The sequence below is a fragment of the Myxine glutinosa genome, chromosome 13 (genome assembly GCF_964187855.1).
Source record: "Myxine glutinosa chromosome 13, kmMyxGlut1.1, whole genome shotgun sequence".
Lineage (NCBI taxonomy): Eukaryota > Metazoa > Chordata > Myxini > Myxiniformes > Myxinidae > Myxine > Myxine glutinosa.
The window spans coordinates 61566833-61587113 of NC_136273.1; the positions used below are offsets into that span (position 1 = coordinate 61566833).

General features: G+C 43.6%; 1 protein-coding gene across 17 annotated transcripts in view; it reads right to left on the reverse strand.

Moving 5' to 3' along the window:
• Positions 1–20281, reverse strand: part of LOC137438987 (muscleblind-like protein 3) — a 139323-nt gene that overhangs the window by 73367 nt on the left and 45675 nt on the right. For 5 of the 17 annotated variants that reach the window (XM_078767590.1, XM_078767586.1, XM_078767587.1 and 2 more), the window contains exon 2: positions 6078–6245. In XM_078767590.1, coding sequence (XP_078623716.1) covers positions 6078–6080 — 3 coding nt within the window. In that variant the 5' untranslated portion in view covers positions 6081–6245. Of the gene's footprint in view, positions 1–6077; positions 6246–7511; positions 7682–7723; positions 7803–20281 lie in introns of those variants that run through there. The other 12 variants (XM_078767580.1, XM_078767582.1, XM_078767579.1 and 9 more) reach the window with 9 other exon arrangements.

Here is a 20281-nt window from a genome sequence, read left to right on the forward strand (position 1 = left end):
TGGTTTGTTGATTTGTAATACTCAGTTCCAGAAAGAGCTTGATAAGCTTGATAAGCTTGATAAGCTTGTTACATACACTTCAGGTGGGTCGACGACAACCGTTGACGACGTGATGGTGTGTAGGCGAGATTGGGGGCACCTCCGGGACACAAAGGTGATTCCGGGGGAGGAGGCTGTTTCACAGCACCACTTGGTTGTCTGCGACATAAGGGTGAAAGGTGCGAGGAGAGCTCGGCGGGTGAAGTACCAACCAAGAATGAAGGTGTGGAGGTTGAAAGAGGTGACAGTGAGGGAGGCATGAAAAGAGAGTCTGAGTATGGTCGAGGCTGATGTGGTTGAGCTTTAAAGTGGTTGGATGCCAATGAAAGATAGTCTGTTGGGAGCCATTGGTGAGGTATGTGGATGGACTAAAGGACCATCGAGGCACTCGGAAACATGGTGGTGGGATGATGAAGTTGGAAAGAGGATTGATGAGAAGAGGAAGAAGTTCAAGGAGTGGCAGAAGGCGAAGGGTATGGGTGCAGAAAAGGCAGAGCATGAAAGTTATAAGGCAGCCAAGAGGCTGCAAAGAAAGAGGTAGCAAAGGCGCAGGAGGCATGGAGGAAAATGTTCGGAGAACGCTTGGATTCGGAAGAGGGTCAGAGAGCGGTATTCAGGATTGCAAAGCAGATAGCGAAAGAGAGGTGTGATGTGATGGGGGTGAGTTGCTTGAAGGATGAAGTGGGACAAATTGTTGTGGACCCAGATGGAATTAAAGGAAGATGGAAGAGATATATGGAAATGCTGTTGAATGCAGAGAATGCATGGGATGGCAACATAGAGAGTAACGCAGTTTTGGGACTGGCAGAGAAGACAACTGAGAGGGAAGTTGAGGAAGCGATAAAAGCAATGAAGAGTAGAAAAGCGGGAGGGCCAAGGGGAGTTGTGCGAGATATGTTGAAGGCAGCAGGAAGTTGAGGTGTGAAGAGAATGACAGAGATCTGTAATCTGGTGGTGAAAAAAGGCCACATTCCAGTGGACTGGGAACTGAGTACCCTCGTCTCTCTATACAAGGGGAAAGGTGATCCTCTGGACTGTGGCTCGTATCGAGCGATAAAGTTATTGGAGCATGGAATGAAGGTATTGGAAAGGGTGTTGGAGAGGAGGATAAGGAAGAAGGTGAAGATCAACGAAATGCAGTTTGGATTTATGCCAGGAAGAGGAATGATAGACGTGCTTTTTATTGTTAGGCAGTTGCAGCAGTAGTACATGGAGAAGAGGAAGAAGTTGTTTCTTGGGTTTGTTGATCGGAGAAAGCTTTCGATAGGGTTCCACGTGAAGTAGTGACATGGGCATTGAGGAAGTTAGGAGTGGAGGAATGGTTGATCAGAGTGGTGATGGCAATGTACGAGAGCGTGCACAGCTGTAAGGACGAAGGACGGGAACAGTGGTGAGTTTGAAGTGAAGGTGAGAGTGCATCAGGGGTCTTTACTAAGTCCACTACTATTTGTAGCTGCGATTGAGGTGGTGGCTCGGAACGTAAAGGAGGGTTTACCATGGGAGTTATTGTATACAGATGATCTGGTGTTGATTGGGGAGAGTATGGATGGACTGAAGGAGAAGATGAACAAGTGGAAGGAATGTATGGAGGCAAAAGGTCTGAAGGTGAATATCGGAATGACGAAGGTGAGGGAAAAGTGGGAAAAGTGGGAAAGTGGGAAAGTGGGAAAGTGATGTGGTGAGGTGGAACGAACTGGGAAGTGGCCGTGTGCTGTGTGCAGGAAGGGTGTCGGAGTGAACTCCATTCAATGTACAATGTGCGCTGAGTGGGTTCATCAAAAATGTAGTTGTCTGAGAGGCTCATTAACCAGTGTGGCAGCTACATTCAAGTGTAAGGTGTGCACAGAGGGAGCTGCAGATGGAGGAAATGTTGAGTTGGATCTTGGAGACGGCATGAAGGTGGAAGGTGTGAAAACATTTTGCTACCTAGGAGACATGCTGAATGGAGAAGGTGGATCAGACTCGGCAACGGTTGCTGGAGTGAGATGTGCATGGAAGAAGTTTCGGGAACCGAGTGGCATACTGACGAGGAGGGGAGTGTCGTTGAAGCTGAAGGGAAAGGTGTATGCTGCATGTGTGAGAAGTGTTATAATTTATGGGAGCGAGACATGAGTAATGAACGTAGAGCAGCAACGAAGGCTGGAAAGGGTGGAAATGGAAATAGGTTGGTGGATGTGCGGAGTATCGTTGAGAGAAAGGAAGACAAATGATGAATTGCGAAAGATGATGGGAATAGAATCGAGCCTGTGATGGATGCTGTGAAGAGTAACAGGTTGAGGTGGTTTGGTCATGTGTTGAGGAACGATGAAAGTGACTGGTTGAGAAGAGTGATGGAAATGAATGTAGAAGGAAGTAGAGGACGGGGAAGACCGAGAAAGACTTGGCTAAAGGTGGTGGAAGAAGAAATGCGGACAGGGGGGTTAACAAGGAGAGATGCAGAAAATAGGGTGAAATGGAGAAGATTGTCATGGGGCCCGCAAGGCTAACCCCCGCTCTGGCAGGGAAAATGGCCTTAAAATGTCTGTTGTTTGTTTGTTGTATATAGGACACTATGTAGATACTGTGCAAGGCAAATACCATACTATGTAAATACCATACTGTGTAAGTACTGCAATATGGTAAATACCATACTATATAAATGGCATACCATGTAAATACCATACTATGTTAATACTGCAAGATGTAAATACCATACTATGTAAATAGCACACTATATAATTACTAATTACTGTACGATGTAAATACCATACTGTGTAAATTCCGAACTATGTAAATACTGTACTATATAAATAGAGAACTAGGTAAATACCATACTATGTAAATACAATACTCTGTAAATACCACACTACATAAATACCATAATATGTATATATCACACTCTGCAAATACCACACAAAGTAAATACCATATTATGGAAATCACATAGTATGTAGTTGCCACTCGATGTAAACACAATACTACATAAATACCATATGAAGGAAATACATTACTATGTAAATAACACACCACATAAATACCACACGATATAAATGCCATATTATGTAAATACCACACTACATAAATACCAAACTATATAAATACCGTACTACATAAATACGGTACTATATAAATGCTACACCATGTAAATACCATAATATGTAAATACTGTATTGCATAAATAACACACTATGTAAATACCATGCAATGTAAATACCATACAAGGCAAATACCACACTATGTAAATACCATCCTATGTAAATACCGTACTATATAAATACCACACTACTATGTATATACCAACAACAACAACAACAACAACATGCATTTTAAGGCCATTTTCCCTGCTAGAGCGGGGGTTAGCCTTGCGGTCCCCATGACAATCTTCTCCATTTTGCCCTATTTTCTGCATCTCTCCTTGTTAACCCCCTTGCCCGCATTTCTTCTTCCACCATCTTTAGCCAAGTCTTTCTCGGTCTTCCCCGTCCTCTACTTCCTTCTACATTAATTTCCATCACTCTTCTCAACCAGTCACTTTCATCCTTCCTCAACACATGACCAAACCATCTCAACCTGTTCCTCTTCACAGCATCAATCACAGGCAATATTCCCATCATCTTTCGCAATTCATCATTTGTCTTCCTCTCTCTCAACGATACTCCGCTTATCCATCGAACCATTCGCATTTCCACCCTTTCCAGCCTTCGTTGCTGCTCTACGTTCATTACCCATTTTACCCTGTGCTTGTACTACTAATATAAATACTGTACGATGTAAATACCATATTATGTAAATATCACACTATGTAAATACTGTACTATGTACATACCATACTACATAAATGCCATTCTATTTAAATACCATACTATATGAATACCATACTAGGTTAATACCCCAATATCCATACATATGTTACTCGTAGCTGTAATGGGGACGGGGACGTCTTCATTCCATCTAAAATCTAAAGACGTCTCCTAATAGTGAACAATGCGGTATCTTAATACCTTTACCACTTTCAATTCAATAGTAATGAATCCAAATGAAGTAATTGGTAACAGATCATCCACACAGTCCCATTATTACTATACAGTTATTAATCTTACAGAAACCCATATACAGACTTGGCATTTAATATGGAATTTTTTTTTGTGGGGGTGAACTTACTTTTCAAGATGACTTAGAACCAAAAGTTAATTGGAATTATGTTGAAATTATTCTAGATTTTGTTAATGTGACCTTTAAAATAAACAAAAACCACATTTGACATTTCGAAGCAAACAAATTGATCCTTGAAAGTGATGTAAACTGATATCGAACTCAATTCACGGACAGTACTGTGTTAAACTTCTGTACGTTTTCCAGAAGTATCTCTTTATTTTGCACATTAGGCAAAAAATTTTTTAAACAAAAACAAAAGTTAAATTACGACTGAGATTACGGACAGTAAAATTACAGTTCAGTACTTCGTGTAACCCCCACGAGCATTGAGGAGAGCACGTACACGTTGAGGCATGCTGTTCATGAGATTTGCCAAGGTTTGGACAGGAATCGCTTGCCATGCAGTGACAATAGCCTGCTGCAATTCACGCACAGAGGCAGGCTGCTGGCTCAAGTTGTTGATTTGACGCGTTAATTCTGCCCACAAGTTCTCTATCGGATTCATATCCGGGGACATGGCAGGCCACTCCATATGCTCTACACCATGATCAGCAAGAAAGTGTTGGATCATGCGAGCACGATGAGGCCGTGCATTGTCATCTTGGAAGACAAAGTTTCCTCGAAAGGCTGCACGAACAAATGGAAGCAATGTTTCTTCCAGAATGGCCCTGTGCTTGAACTGGTTCAGGTTTCCATTCAGAACAACCAGGTCAGTTTTGCCCCCTGCATGAAAAGCAGCCCAAACGGTCACCCCACCACCTCCAGCTTGGACTCTTGGCACTATACAATCTTTGTTGTAGGCTTCATGCACTTGTCTGCGCACTCGGACGCGGCCATATTGACGATAGACCAGAAATCTAGACTTGTCACTGAAGATCACGTGATTCCAGTGTCCTGACTGCCATTGACGGTGCTCTCTGGCCCACTGCAATCGGTGCTGGCGGTGTTGTCTGGTCAGACGTGGCTTTCTCAGGGGACGCCTGGCACGAAAGCCTGCTTAAACCAGTCGTTGGTTGACTAGCCTTCTGGATACAGGCACATTTGTCAGTTGCTGCCACTCAGCCCTAAGCCGATTAGCTGACTTGGTACGGCCATTGCGGACTAACCGGTGCAGCTGGCGATCATCCCTCCTTGTGGTTCTGCGGGGACGTCCTGACCTCGGTATTGGAGTAGGGACACCCCTCTGAGCATTTCGTTTCAGGATCTTTGACAACTGACCTTGAGTGATGCCATACTGCCGAGCAATAGCACGCTGTTTCATGCCGGAATTTCGTAAAGCCACCACAAAATGACAAACAGCATTGTCGAGTTGACGAACCATCTCCAGGGGAAGCGGCAATAACTTTTGTAGACGTGCAGCAGTTGTTTTCCACTAATACAGAACGCAACAACCCTTATATACCCGATTGTGAAGCCAATCGTCAAATGTACCTGTCCGTACATTTTGTCATGCCACCTGTGATATAATCCTGTTAATGACTTCTTGCTGCGACAGACAATCAGTGACATGGTTCTTTTAACAAAGAAATCACCGAAGCGTAAAAGAAACTCACCAGATTGATATACCGAGTTCAGAAAGTAAACCCAAGTCAAGAAAAAAAAATATTCCATATTAAATGCCAAGTCTGTATTTTGCGGTTGGCAGCAAGTGATTTTGTTTAGCATTAATAGGCAACGGTGTAAGTACAACAAGGAGGTGTAAAAAACAGACCATGCAAGGTTCACAATAGTCCCTGGGTGTGTGTTACCTTCAGTTAAGCAAGACCACAATGTGTAAATCGAAGAACAATAACAGTCTATAGTTGAGAAAGTGTCGTATTTAATTAATAATTGGCTTGAACACCCCGTGCAGTAAATGAGATGCAATGGTATGAGAAAGCTTGCTTATGAGGGTTATAACAAACCATTTGTTGGAACTGCTGTCCTGGCACAACAGGATGCCCAGAGAAGGGGTTTAACTGCAAGCAGAGCAGCTTCTGCTGGATCAGATTGTTTCTGCCATTGATCTCAAGCTGGGTCTTCAGGTGAGGTGGAGGGTGCAGGTACTTGCAATTTTCACGAACACATCGACCCTACAGAAGATGAAGGAGAGACACGTCGGTTGTAAGACATTTCAGACAAATGTGTTCGATCATTATACAAGGCAAAAAGCCACAAATGCAGGTAAAATTCGCAAAATACTGGTAGTTCGCACAATGCAAAATGTGCAACTTTCAAATGGAAGGCACAAAACCTGACTGGCTTCTTGGAAGAAAAGCTTTCATTGAACTAAAAAGATTCACTTTTTGTATACTAGGTCGAGGCTCGGGTAAGAGCTAACACATAGAACATATAATAAAGGGAGCGGGAGAGAAGAGGGGGAGAGAGGAAAGCACAACAGTAGAGAACAGGGGCATCAGGAGATCTGTGGAAGGGAAAAGGCTGGGGCGGGGTACACAGGATAAACAAGATGAACACTACAAGGGTTTTCAGGAAAGAAAAACATACAGTTCAATCAAAAGTGAACAAATTCAAGAAGAAGAAATAAGAGAAAGAAAAATAATTTTTCGAACAAGAAGAGAGAAGACTCATTGATATTTTGTGCACAGGTAAGTGGGGGTTTGGATTATATCCATGGTACTGGTCATTCAGTTCAGCCATCTATTTAACAGTGGCAACTTCATCCCTGGAGACGCAGAGTTCGAGTCCCGACCAACAACTTTCGGATGTTGCATCACAAAGTTTGGCATCCCGTGGATGGATGTTACGCTGGGCATCCCATTTACAGGAGTTAGTTCGTGAAAATCCCATGGTGTCTTTCACCTTGAGTACGAGTTATCTTCGACTGTGAACAACTTACAGATTCCTGCCCCAATCACCTCCGAGCGAATGACAGACCTGGCCAGCAGTTTTGGAAAAGACTTGGCCCTAAAAAAAATTCTTGCCGACCCCACAATAAGGTGGCAGTACTCTTAGTATTAATAGTAGTGCGGTACATATAGCAGTCGTAGAGAACCAATGAAATACAGACTGAACAGCTGGCTCAACTCCTGATCTGAATAACGGATTACTCAAAAACACATTGCCCTGCCCATGAAAATGAGCTTGGCAATTAGCTCTGGTTTGAACAACTGTTTCATGATGCTGTGAAAACTTGTTTGAATTCCATAAAGCATGTTAATTGGCCAATTGTGACTTTCATGTAGCATGTGCTTTTTTAACATCCTCTTATTTTAAATTATTCAGGGTAAAAGTAATCAACAACACAATACTTTGGATTCAGATTATAGGGATTATGTCAGTGAGCGTTACAGTCCAGGTAAGGGGAACCGCAGTGAAAGTGAAGACTCGAGACGTACGAATAAACCCATCTGAGGAAAAGCAGGTGCTATAGCTTCGTTAAGCCATAACGTCAAGACCTCTGGGAGGGTGTGACCGACCTGATACCTGGAGGCTGCGTTCACAATCGACACGTAACCCGGAGGTAGCGAGCGCAGGTGCACAACTGACGCCAGAGCAAAATCACACGCATGTGTAATAGTCACACAGTAAGAAACAATCAGCAGCTCACAGGAGGTGACATCGTGAGCAGGTGTCCATTCAAGAGAGGTTGAGAGCCCGACGGTTTCGCTAAAATGCTAGCGATTAAGACGTGACGTCTGTATGGTTTGCGTTACAGCAGCACACGTGCCCAAGTTATGCCAAACCAACTCCTGATACTATTGGCAAGAATCAAATCATTGGATTATAAGTTGGGAAAAGTGAAAGAAATGAAAACAAGAGGATCACAAATCTCAGTTCGGACATACAAGTTATTTTCTCGTTTTTGTTTCCATGTCAAGGGTTGTTGTTGTTGTTGTTGTTGTTGTTGTTGTTGTACAGCCCCGGACAGTTCTCTCGAACAAGCCCATGGCACGGAGACAGCCAATTAATCTTCCAGGAGCGACCCAGACATCCCCCACATCCAGGAATGTGTACTGCCCGCCTCCACGAAGTCTGGAGAGAGAGAGGGAGAGAGACAGAGAGAGAGAGAGAGAGAGAGAGACAGAGAGAGACAGAGAGAGACAGAGAGAGAAAGAGAGACAGAGAGAGAGACAGAGAGAGAGACAGAGAGAGACAGAGAGAGAGAGAGACAGAGAGAGACAGAGATATAAAGAGATAGAGACAGAGAGAGAGACAGAGAGAGAGAGAGAGAGAGAGAGAGAGAGAGAGAGAGAGAGAGAGACAGAGACAGAGAGAGAGAGAGAGAGAGAGAGAAACAGAGAGAGAGAGAGAGAGACAGAGAGAGAATCGGGAAAGGGCTGGTCCATGGGGACCGATCGGCACTCTGACCGGGTCTGCGTCGCCTGACAAATCCGGCAGCAGGGAAGAATGGGGAAGATTTGGCCCCCGACGCGTTGGGGGGCACAACCATCACTAAGAGGCCATGTCGAGGGTTGACTAGTTTTGTGGTAGATGGGCAAAGCTCCATCGTCTTCATCGGTGTTAATTCCATTACCATGGCTGCCCAGTCTGATCAGGTTCTGGATTGTTCATCTGCATTTCCGTGTAGACACACAAACGTCAGGCTTGGTCAGCCAATTGGTGAAAACTTGGGCCCACTCCACACAAGCCTCCAGAATAATAGGACGTGGCATGTGATGATAATGTCAAAGGTTATGAAAGATGTAAAATACCATGGGTAGCATGTTTACATACCAATGTCAGGGTGTTCACAAGCAAGCAGATTAACAATGCCAGAGAGTAAGAGAAAGGCCAGAAATACTGTCGTTAAACAGGTAGATCACCATCTTGAAAATGCATCGTTGTACGACATTAAGCGACATTGTCCTCCATATTAACCAAAATGTTTGTTTTTCATGTTTGATGTTTGTTCTCCACAAGTATTGTACTGTTACGGTTTATTGTAATAAGCCATAGCAGCCCCCCACCATGCCTCTTCAGCCTTCATCCCTTCCTGAGCACAGCACACTGTCAAACATCTGGCACCATTATGTGGCAACGTGAGCGAATTAGCATGCCCTGAATCTTCAATGACGCTAAAAACGTTTTTGAAAATAAGGCCAACGAGTAAACTCTCAACCCATAGGAATACCAGCCAAGAGAAGGCATGACGGGTCTCACTTGGTGTTGCAAATATAGGGTCCGGATCATTGACAATGTGGTTACTTCGACATCAAAAGTTTTATTTGATTTGACACAGAGGCTGAAGTTCATGGAGGAGCTCAATGATGGAAGGGTTCAGACTGACAGAGGGGTAAGATGGGACCAGGGGGACCAAAGGAATTAACACACAAACACGTAGGAGCATGAGAAGGGGCAGGAGAAGGTGCATCAGGGTTTCGGTATAAGAGGTCACCAGGAGAAGGTGCATCAGGGTTTAGGTATAAGAGGTCACCAGGAGAAGGTGCATCAGGGTTTAGGTATAAGAGGTCACCAGGAGAAGGTGCATCAGGGTTTAGGTATAAGAGGTCACCAGGAGAAGGTGCATCAGGGTTTAGGTATAAGAGGTCACCAGGAGAAGGTGCCTAGATATAAGAGGTTGGGAGTGGGAATTGGTGTTCTGGATTTAACTCTTTGAATTAAACTAATATGTATTAGTTTATCTGCTATATTCATGCAAATCCCTTCTTGTGTGTGCTGCTGCCACTTTTGATGAAAAAAAAGAAGAAAAAAATCCATCTCAACGATGATACAATGGAGACGTTGGAGTTTGCGCAAAGTTGATGGTAAGTGTACTGAGGGACTCACCTGGGCCTTTCTTTGTTCCTAAATCTGAAAAGGGATTCAAACTGCTTTTTAGGAAGCTAAGTTGGCTCCAATCAGTGGGACATAATGGATGATATTGCTGTGTTGGAGCAGGAAGCCAAGACAGTGCCAGAAGGGCTTGTGAAGGAGCCGAAGGAATGTGAGGAGGGTTGAAAGGACCAGATGGAATTTTGCAGTCGGATTCATAGCGAATTGATATTTCAGGGAATGTAGTGGCCAGGCCGTGGTCGAGCACAACTTTGGTGGGTCCTCCCGGTTGTGAAAGTCGGATCGAATCGTTGGGGTGCGAGGGTTGGTATTTACAGTCACCTGAAAAGGTAAGTACACCCCATGTAAAGTTTTGACTTTTTCAACATATTTCAACATACAGCTATTTGATCTTCATTTCAACAATATTGACAGATAAAGGTGATATAATATAACAAATATCATGAAACATTTACATTTTGTAGTCCATTGTATAATTTAAATAAACATAAATGCAAATTTCGCATGTGGAAAAAGTAAGTACACCCAATACCTAAAATTAGAATCAGGTGCACCAGCTCAGGTGCAAATGATTCGAACATCGTTAGAGAGGATCTTGGAGGAACCTGTCTTATTTAAACCTCAGACATTTAGTTTGGTTTGCTCTTTGTTGTTGAAGTGTGCGGCGTCACATGCCTAGATCAAAAGAGCTCTCTGAGGCCTTCAGAAAGAAGGTTATAGATGCCGACGAGTCTGGGAAGGGATATAAAAAGATCTCCAAACAATTTGAAATCAATCATTCGACTGTCTGGAAGATCATTTACAAGTGGAGAAGATTCCAAACATCTGCCAACTTGTTCAGGTCAGGCCGCCCCAGCAAGTTCAGCCTGAGAGCAGACCGCAAGATGCTGAAATAAGTCTCTAAGAACCCCAGAATGTCATCACGGGACCTACAGGTAGCTCGTGCCACTGTTGATGTCAAAGTGCACGAGTCGACCATTAGAAAGAGGCTGCACAAATTTGATCCACATGGGAGGTGTGCCAGGAAGAAACCTTTGCTGTCCAGAAAGAACATCAGGGCAAGACTAAAGTTTTCCAATGAACACCTAGGCAAAGACCAGCACTTCTGGAACAATGTGCTGTGGACAGATGAGTCAAAGGTAGAGATATTTGGCCACAGTACCAGAAGACATGTTTGGTGAAAACCAAAGACAGCATTTGACCACAATAACCTGATACCAACTGTAAAGCATGGTGGTGGAAATATTATAGTTTGGGGCAGCTTTGCTGCATCAGGGCCTGGGCAGCTCACCATCATAGAATCCACTTCATGAATTCTTCATTGTACCAGAGGGTGCTCGAGGATAATGTGAGGCCATCTGTCGGAAAGTTGAGGCTCAACGGAAGGTGGACCTTGCAACATGACAATGACCCGAAACATACCAGTAAATCCACCAAGGAATGGCTGAAAAGAAAGAAATGGAGGGTTCTGGAATGGCCAAGTCAAAGCCCGGATCTAAATCCCATCGAGATGTTGTGGGGGGATTTGAAACGAGCTGTGCATGCACGAAACCCCTCAAACATCGCACAGCTGAAAGAATTCTGCATGGAGGAGTGGGCAAAAATTTCTCCCAGTCGATGTCAGAGACTGGTAGACAGTTATAAGAAACGCCTACTTGAGGTTGTTTCTGCCAAAGGGGGCAATACCACCTATGATAGCCAAGGGTGTACTTACTTTTTCCACATGCGAAATTTGCATTTATGTTAATTTAAATTATACAATGGACTACAAAATGTAAATGTTTCATGATATTTGTTATATTATATCACCTTTATCTATCAATATTGTTGAAATGAAGATCAAATAGCTGTATTTTGAAATATGTTGAAGTCAAAACTTTACATGGGGTGTACTTACTTTCTCACGTGACTTTAGGTGGCAGGGTGTACTTTTGTTCTTTGGAAATCCGTGCCATCGGTCGTGACTCATCTGATAGTGATGTTGCAATGTTCATTTACACTACTCACAATAAGTTAGGGATATTGTGGGAGTGAGTTAATTTTTTAATAGAGGTTAGGGTTATGGTATTGAAATCAAGAATGCTGTGTTTTTTCACACTCATTAATAACCATAGAATTAGGACCAACAACATTTTTCAACATAATTAATACACAAAATCAACCACACCGAAGAACCTGCCAATATCCCTACCTTATTGTGAGTAGTGTACAATTCCGACAAACATCAACGCTTCTATCTGTTCGACTGAAACCTTTGCGTGTAATACCTGCTTAAGGTGAAGTAATATACCAAACGCAAGTAACGTGGTGTAATGGTTGGAGGCATCTGCTCTGAGTCTGGGAGGTCAGTTGTTCGAACCCTGACCGAGTCGTACCAAAGACTTTTTAAATGGTAAGTGCTACGTCCTTGCTTGATACTCAGTATTTATAAAGAATAGAGCATGGACAAATAACCTCAGGTTGGCAACCATTGCACATCCTCTGATGGGCTTAATGGCGTCTTCTTTTGTTGAGGTTCATTTGTAAGGGAATCATCTATCTATAATTCCAGCAATCTCTGTGTGTCTGTCTGTGTGTCTGTGACCGCTGTTTCTCGACAACCACGGGTCCGATATACTTTTAACTTGCCAGGTATATTGCTGGGGACCCGAGGATGTGCCTTTTCAAGGTTTCATATTAATCGGACAATTACTTACCGAGCTATGTACAAAAAACGATTCAACCAATCAGAGAGCAGCGAACGATCGCGTGTGCCGAACGTGGCGGGCACACTCTGCCTCGGATGGCACATTTGAGAGCGTATTCATTTATTTCACGTTTGCAAACTATGTTGGCGTTAAACTATGTTTTACAACTAATAAAAACGAATTTGCGATTCATTCGCTTTCCTGCGCGTTTGTGCACGCGATGGCGATTTCTTTACCAAACTCCGGAAGCCGTTCGCTTTGGACCAAACCATTGCATGTAAATAGAGGGGGGGGATTGTCACCACTCGCAAGCCGTTCGCTTTGGACCAAACCATTTCATGTAAATAGAGGGGGGGGATATAATTTTAGATATAGATATAGTACGGGCATGCCCTAGTCTATCTATAATGCCAGTAATCTCTGTGTGTCTGTCTGTGACCGCTGTTTCTCGACAACCACGGGTCCGATATACTTGAAACTTGCCAGGTATATTGCTGGGGACCCGAGGATGTGCCTTTTCAAGGTTTCATATTAATCGGACAAGTAGTTAGCGAGCTATGTCCAAAAAACGATTCAACCAATCAGAGAGCAGCGAGCTATCACGTGTGCCGAACGTGGCGAACAGACTCTGCCTCGGACGGCACATTTGAGAGCGTATTCATTTATTTCACGTTGGCAAACTATGTTGGCGTTAAACTATGTTTTACAACTAATTAAAACTAATTTGCGATTCATTCGCTTTCCTGCGCGTTTGTGCACGCTATGGCGATTTCTTTACCAAACTCCGCAAGCCGTTCGCTTTGGACCAAACCATTTCATGTAAATAGAGGGGGGGGATTGTCACCGTACTCGCAAGCCGTTCGCTTTGGACCAAACCATTTCATGTAAATAGAGGGGGGGGATTGTCACCGTACTCGCAAGCCGTTCGCTTTGGACCAAACCATTTCATGTAAATAGAGGGGGGGGATTGTCACCGCACTCGCAAGCCGTTCGCTTTGGCTTTGCGAATGGACCAAACCATTTCATGTAAATAGAGGGGGGGGGGATATAATTTTAGATATATATATAGTACGGGCATGCCCTAGTTATTATCAATGTTCACATGATTTCAGTGAGTTTCTCACTTTCTGCCAAGAAGCATAATCAATTTTCTCAGACTTTTTGGACACTAGGGGGGCCCGTTGGTCCATTGAACAAAATTTTCATTCCTCTTCACCACCTTGTAGGTAACCTGCCTGCCGGATTTTGGGGTATTTTGGGTCCTCGGGGATTTTTGGGTCTTTTGGCTCTAAAGAGTCTTTTGAGTCCTCTGCATCTTGTGGGTCCTATGGTCTTTTGCATCCTCAGGGACTTTTGGGTCTTCTGGATCTTTTGGGTCCTCATGGACTTTTGGGTCTAATATATATTTTGGGCCTTCTGAATATTTTGGGTTTTCTGGGTCCTCGGGGACTTTTGGGTCATGTGGCTATTTTGGGTTCTTGGGAACTTTTGGGTCTTTTGAGGCCTCGGGGACCTTTGGGTCCTCAGGGACTTTTGTGTCATGTGTGACTTTTTGATTTTTTGGGTCCTCGGGGACTTTTAGGTAATCTGGGTCTTTTGGGTCTTCTGGATCTTTTGGGTCCTCATGGACTTTTGGGTCTAATATATATTTTGGGCCTTCTGAATATTTTGGGTTTTCTGGGTCCTCGGGGACTTTTGGGTCATGTGGCTATTTTGGGTTCTTGGGAACTTTTGGGTCTTTTGAGGCCTCGGGGACCTTTGGATCCTCAGGGACTTTTGTGTCATGTGTGACTTTTTGATTTTTTGGGTCCTCGGGGACTTTTAGGTAATCTGGGTCTTTTGGGTCATCAATAACGTTTGGGTCATCTGGGCCTTTTGGGTCTATAGGGTCCTCGGGAACTTTTCGGTCTTTTTGAGAAGTTAGTGGATTTGGTTCAAAGATGGTTTTGTCACTTGAGGCACGAGTTTATTTTGGTCGAACATGTGTTTTGTAGTGCAGGTGAACATATTGAGACGGTAAGACAAGAGTTTGCAGAAAAGTTTTCTGACAGTGACATGCCACATCGGAACACTATCGGAGATGATTGCCAAATTTTGGTGGACTGTTTCAGTTGCAGATACCTCACAGCCTGGCAGGCCTTCAGGTCATCCTCACAAGGTCATCTCAAGGTCATCCTCACCTTGAGGTTATCCTCACAGCCTGGCAGGCCTTCAGTGTCATCAGAGGAGAAAGTTACCGATATTTTGGTTTGCGTATTCAGAATCCCGAGGACATCATTTCGTAAGTTGTCAGAGCAGGCAGGTGTCCCATGTAGCAATACACACAGAGCACTGAAGAATCATATGCACCTCCATCCATACAAAGCAACAGCTGTGCATGAACTGCAAGAAAGGGACTATGTCAAACGTTCCGATTACTGCTGATGGTTTCGAGACTTTACTAATGCAGATGATATTATGGAAGTCACTTTTTTCTCAGATGAGGCTTGGTTCCATTTATCTGCCTATATAATCAGCCAAAACAGCTACGATTAGTCAGCAGAAAATCCACACGCGATATTGGAGTCACCATTGCATGATGTGAAGATTGGTGTGTGGTGCATCATGTCACGGACGTGGATAATGGCCCCATATCTTTCCACCAGACGATTAACTTGGAGAACTTTTGTGACTTAATTATTTGCCGTTTGATTAGGCAGCTGTTTGATGATGTAAATAGCAATGCCTACTTCCAACTGGGCATTGCCCCTACCACTGCTCACGGCTCCATAACGCTGCTCCGAGACATGTTTGCGGACAGATTGATTTCGAAGGACATTTGGCCACCAAGATCTCCCAACATCAAATAGCTTTTATCTTTGGGGAGCTATGAAAGGCACTGTTTATTAAGATAATCCCCACAGTCTTCAAGAACTCCAGGAAGCCATCACCAAATTTCATCAACGATATTTCTCAGGCTGAGTTGATGTGTGTTTTCGCAAATATCTGAGAACATGTGGATGCTTGTTTTTAGTATGTTGTTGTCTAGTGCACAGTGACTTTTAGGACATCCTTGAGATGACTTTGACTTTTGACCACTTTAGCAGCAATGCAATGATGATTCATGCTTGCACTCATTTTAGGCATATAATCAAAGTCCATTAACTAGAACGGCACTCAGTAGAGTGCAAACCTCCACCAGGCTGAACAGTTTACGTTTTGTATCCCACTGATAGGCCAGATCTGGATTCGGGCCGTAACAAAAATCGAACCAGGTTGTTCTTGTCACCTAACCACCTTATTCACCAAGTTTTGTCATAATTCGTCCACAACTTTTTGAAACGTCATGCTATATATAGTTTTTGGCCCAATCTCTCAATGGTGAAGAATCATTTAAGAAATTTTAAAAAATCTCGTACCCGGATCCGCATTCGGAACTTCACCAAAATGGAATTGATTCGCCCTTGTCACACACCTGAACTGACCAACAAATTTCGTCCGAATCCATTCATAACTTTTTGATTATATCGTGTTTCTATTGGTTTTAGCCCTACCACTCAATGGTGAAGAATCGCATTAAAAATTATAGTATCCGGATCCGGATCTTCACCAAAATCTAACCAATTCGTCCTTGGCACAAGTCCAACCTCTCCACCAAATTTCTCCCGAATCCATCCACACCATTTTGAGATATCCAGTTCACAAACAAACAGACAGACAAACATGGGTGAAAACACAACTTCTGTCCACCTTTTGTGGTAGAGGTAATAATCAGGTGTGAACATCATCAGCAATTAAGTTCATCAAGTGTGGTTGTCTATCGCTGACGCCTAAAGTCTTAGGACTCAGAGAAAACCTGATTGGAGATCAATGTATTTGTAGACCATTTTAGAGGTATTGTTCTCAAATTAGCATTGGTCCCTCTCTGTTGCGAACCGACTGTTCCAACTCTACCCTCACATCCCATATGTGCACAATTGTCGTGGCTCTGTCCAGGTAACTTCGATCTCAGTTATAATGCTGGGCGTCCAACTCTGGTGACTGACAAAGCCACAGATGACAGGTTCAGGCAGGAAGTTGTAATTTGTTGCAAAAAACACAGTGGGATCTTTAACATCCACCAGCAGCAAATCCTAGCAGATGGGACACCTGACATAACGTCCCAATCGAAGGACGGTGCACTCATTGATACCTCGCCCTGTCTGTGAAACACAAGAATGATGGTTTATGGTCGAGTGACGAATCAAACGCAGACGAGATGGCTAAAAGGTCGAGCCATCCTGTCATGACAGAACAATGTGGATCCCTGGAAACAATGACCTATTTCCTCGGTTTCTGGGCACAAAACCTCAAAGTCAATTTATTTGAAACTAATGAAGCCTGAATTAGCAGTTCCCTTTTATTCGTTTGCACTCTTTCAGATTAGTGTCATCCATTTATAACTGTGAGGACATTGTGCTAGCTGTATGTTTTGGGCATAGAGAACGTGATTGGGAACAAAGGTGGAGAGGCTGGGGAAAGAAGGGATGTGGTCAGGGGATGGGAGTTGGTGTGGGGGTTAAATGGCAGCTCGGTTGAAGGCCGAGAGAGGGGTGGCAATAGAAAAGAAAGCTGATTTTGTATTTTAAAGAAAAATTTCTGAAGTAACATACTGCCTGTTACCATCCGCAAGTCTGCACACGGTTTGTCCGTGAGATGTCCGGTCTCATTGAGCTTGGCAGCTCCACAGGTCACAATCTGGAGGAACTTCGGGGGTTCTATTTCATGGAAGGCAATTCAGACCAAACAGAAGTTCGAACAGTAATCCAGCAGAGGGCACTGGGTGGTGAAATACTTTGGAGTGACTTGAGCTAACCGGTCTCCAATCATTTAGACGTAAAGGATCCCATGATGTCCTTCGCAAGGTAGGCCATAAGATCTCAATCATGGGCAAACAGACCCTGACAATCGAGGAAAGGTAATATGGATGGTAAGTGCAAGCCAAGAGAATATCCTTCCTAGTTTATGACATCCACTTAACGTGGTGACATTATGAGATTTTTCTATTGGACATAACATTGGCTAAATCACCACCACTCAGGGTGGTGTCCTTCTGGATGATGTTGTGAAGGGTTGTGAGAGGACACCCCTTCTCGGGGGATCCTCAGGCCTCTAGAGTAGGGCTTTCTTTGCTGGTTCTTCATGGCGCATCACATGCCCAGCAAGGCCAAGATGGCGTTGCCTCACAATAGCAGAGATACAGGGAAAGGAACCACACAAATCTCTGTTGGTGATATTGTCTCACCAAGAAATGTTCAGGACTTTGCAAAGCAATTGGTTATGGGTACCATCCAATTAATTATCCTGTTGTTGGACGAAGGTCCAGGATTCACATCCATTTAGAAGGATTGACTCAACAGTAGTTTTGAAGATCTTTAGCTGGACTGGAGATCTCCAAACATTGTTGAGGGCCCAAGCCTGAGCTTTTCCATATTATAAGTGATACAGCATGTTGGTGTGGGAGCCACGTATTTTAAAGTCATTCACATTCTATCAGACTTCCATCAACAGTAAGTAGAGCACAATCAGCAGGAGGATTGATGTGTATGTACTTGGTTTTTTTTCAGCATTGAGTACCGGTCCAATAGACTTAGCAGCAGTTTCGAACCTTGTGAAGTAGAAGCTCAGCTTCACGGAACATATCAGAGAGAAGCGCTATGTCATCAGCAAAGTCCAAGTCAGAAATGTGCTGGCTGGATGTTTGTGACTTGTACGCCGAGAGAGAGGTGAACCATCGCATTCTTCTATCACAGTTCTTCGGGCGTAGTCTACGGCAATGGTAAACAGGTAAGGAGTGAGTGGGTCGCCTTGGAGAGCTCCAGCGTTGATTTGGAAAGTTGCAGTCTCTCCTTCAGGGGGTCATACCACTGCAGAGCTGTCCTCATACATGATTTTATGGCCTCAATCGATTTACCAGCCACGGTGGTATAATGGTTAGAGCGTCTGCCCCGAGTCTTGGAGGTCGATGGTTCAAACCCCGAGTGAATCATACCAAAGACTTTTTAAAAAACAGGTACGTGCTGCTTTCTTGCCTGATGCTCAGCGTTTAAAAGGATTGAGCATGGACAAACAATGCTGGGAAGGCAATGGCAAACCATAACCATTACCAAGAAACTGTTTCAGCAGCACGGACGCTCTAGGTAAAGAGTACGGTACTGCACATCAAAATCCGAATAGCAATCGATTCAGGGATGCTATATGGATTGTGAAAATTCAGGGATTCAGGGATGTAATTCCGAGATAAAAATTCAGAGATTCAGGGATGAAATTTAGGCATAAAAATTGAGAGATTCAGGGATGAAATTCCGAGATAAAAATTCAGAGATTCAGGGATGAAATTTAGGGATAAAAAATTCAGAGATTCAGGGATGAGAAAAAGCCGGCTGAAGTGGGCTGGACACTTGGTGCGGAAGAGGAAGAGAGAATGGCACAGAGAGTGGATCGGTTGAGGAAGTAAGATAGATTGTGGTTGAAACGGGAGGATTGTGTGAAGAGGGATATCAATAAGGTGGGGGTGGTTGAAGAGGGGTTGAGAGATGGCTGAGGACAGAGGGTAGTGGTTGAGTATCGTGGTTGGGGCAGGGCGGAGGGAAGTAGAAGGATAAAGGGAAGTAGAAGATATGCGTGGAAAATTAGGAAAAGTTTGGAATCGTCAACGTGTCAATGGAATTGAAAGCTTTCTTGAAGTCAATGAAGATGATAGTGTCTTCTTTTCGGTGGTAATATATTTCCTCAATGATGCACCTGAGAGCAAGAATCTGAGAATATGGAGGTTGAAGGGGCCTAAACTATTTTGATTTGGACTTAGGATCTTTTCTAGTTCAGGGTGACTTCTGTTACGATGCAGGGCAATTGTAGATTTTTGCTTCAATATAAAATTCAATACGAAAGGATATTTTATGCAAATCCCAAGCCATTTCACCATCGAATATAATTTCTAAATATCATTTGACATCAGGCATGCTTGGCCTTTCAAAAAGGTCTTAACATGAGCAAGACGAACAAACTACCACAGATAAAAAGTAGATAACCGAGTTGTGGGTCATGGTCTTGCAAATGAGTTATGTACTTTTACAACTTAAAAGTGCAGAAAGTATCTAGAATGGCACTCGCAACAGAGCATACCTCCTAGTCTGAATAATTTACGTTTTGTATTCCACTAATAGGCTGGATATGGATCTGGACCTAAACCAAACTCGAATCGCTCGTTCTTGTCACCTAACCAACTCATCCACCGAGTTTTGTCATGTCATCCACAACTTCTTCAGATATTGTGTTATATACCGTTTTTGGCCCCATGTCTCATTGATAAAGAATCACTTGAAAAGTTTAAAAAAAACTCTTGTATCCAGACCCGGACCTTCACCAAAATCGAATTGATTCGTCCTTGTCACACACACTTCATGTCCACCAAGCTTTGTCAGATTCATTCCGCAACCTTTTGAAATATTGCACTCACAGACAGACAAATGGGTGAATAAATACATCACTTCCAGTCCGTCTTCGGTGGGGGACGTCATAAAAAAGTACATTTTACAAGTACAGATACATTCAAAGTACACCACCACCAAATAAATAAATAACATATCCTCCAGCGCGAGGCATTGCCGGGAAGCCTCCGGTGCCCAGCGATGCCGCCGTGCAGCACATCAAGATGGTATTGGGAG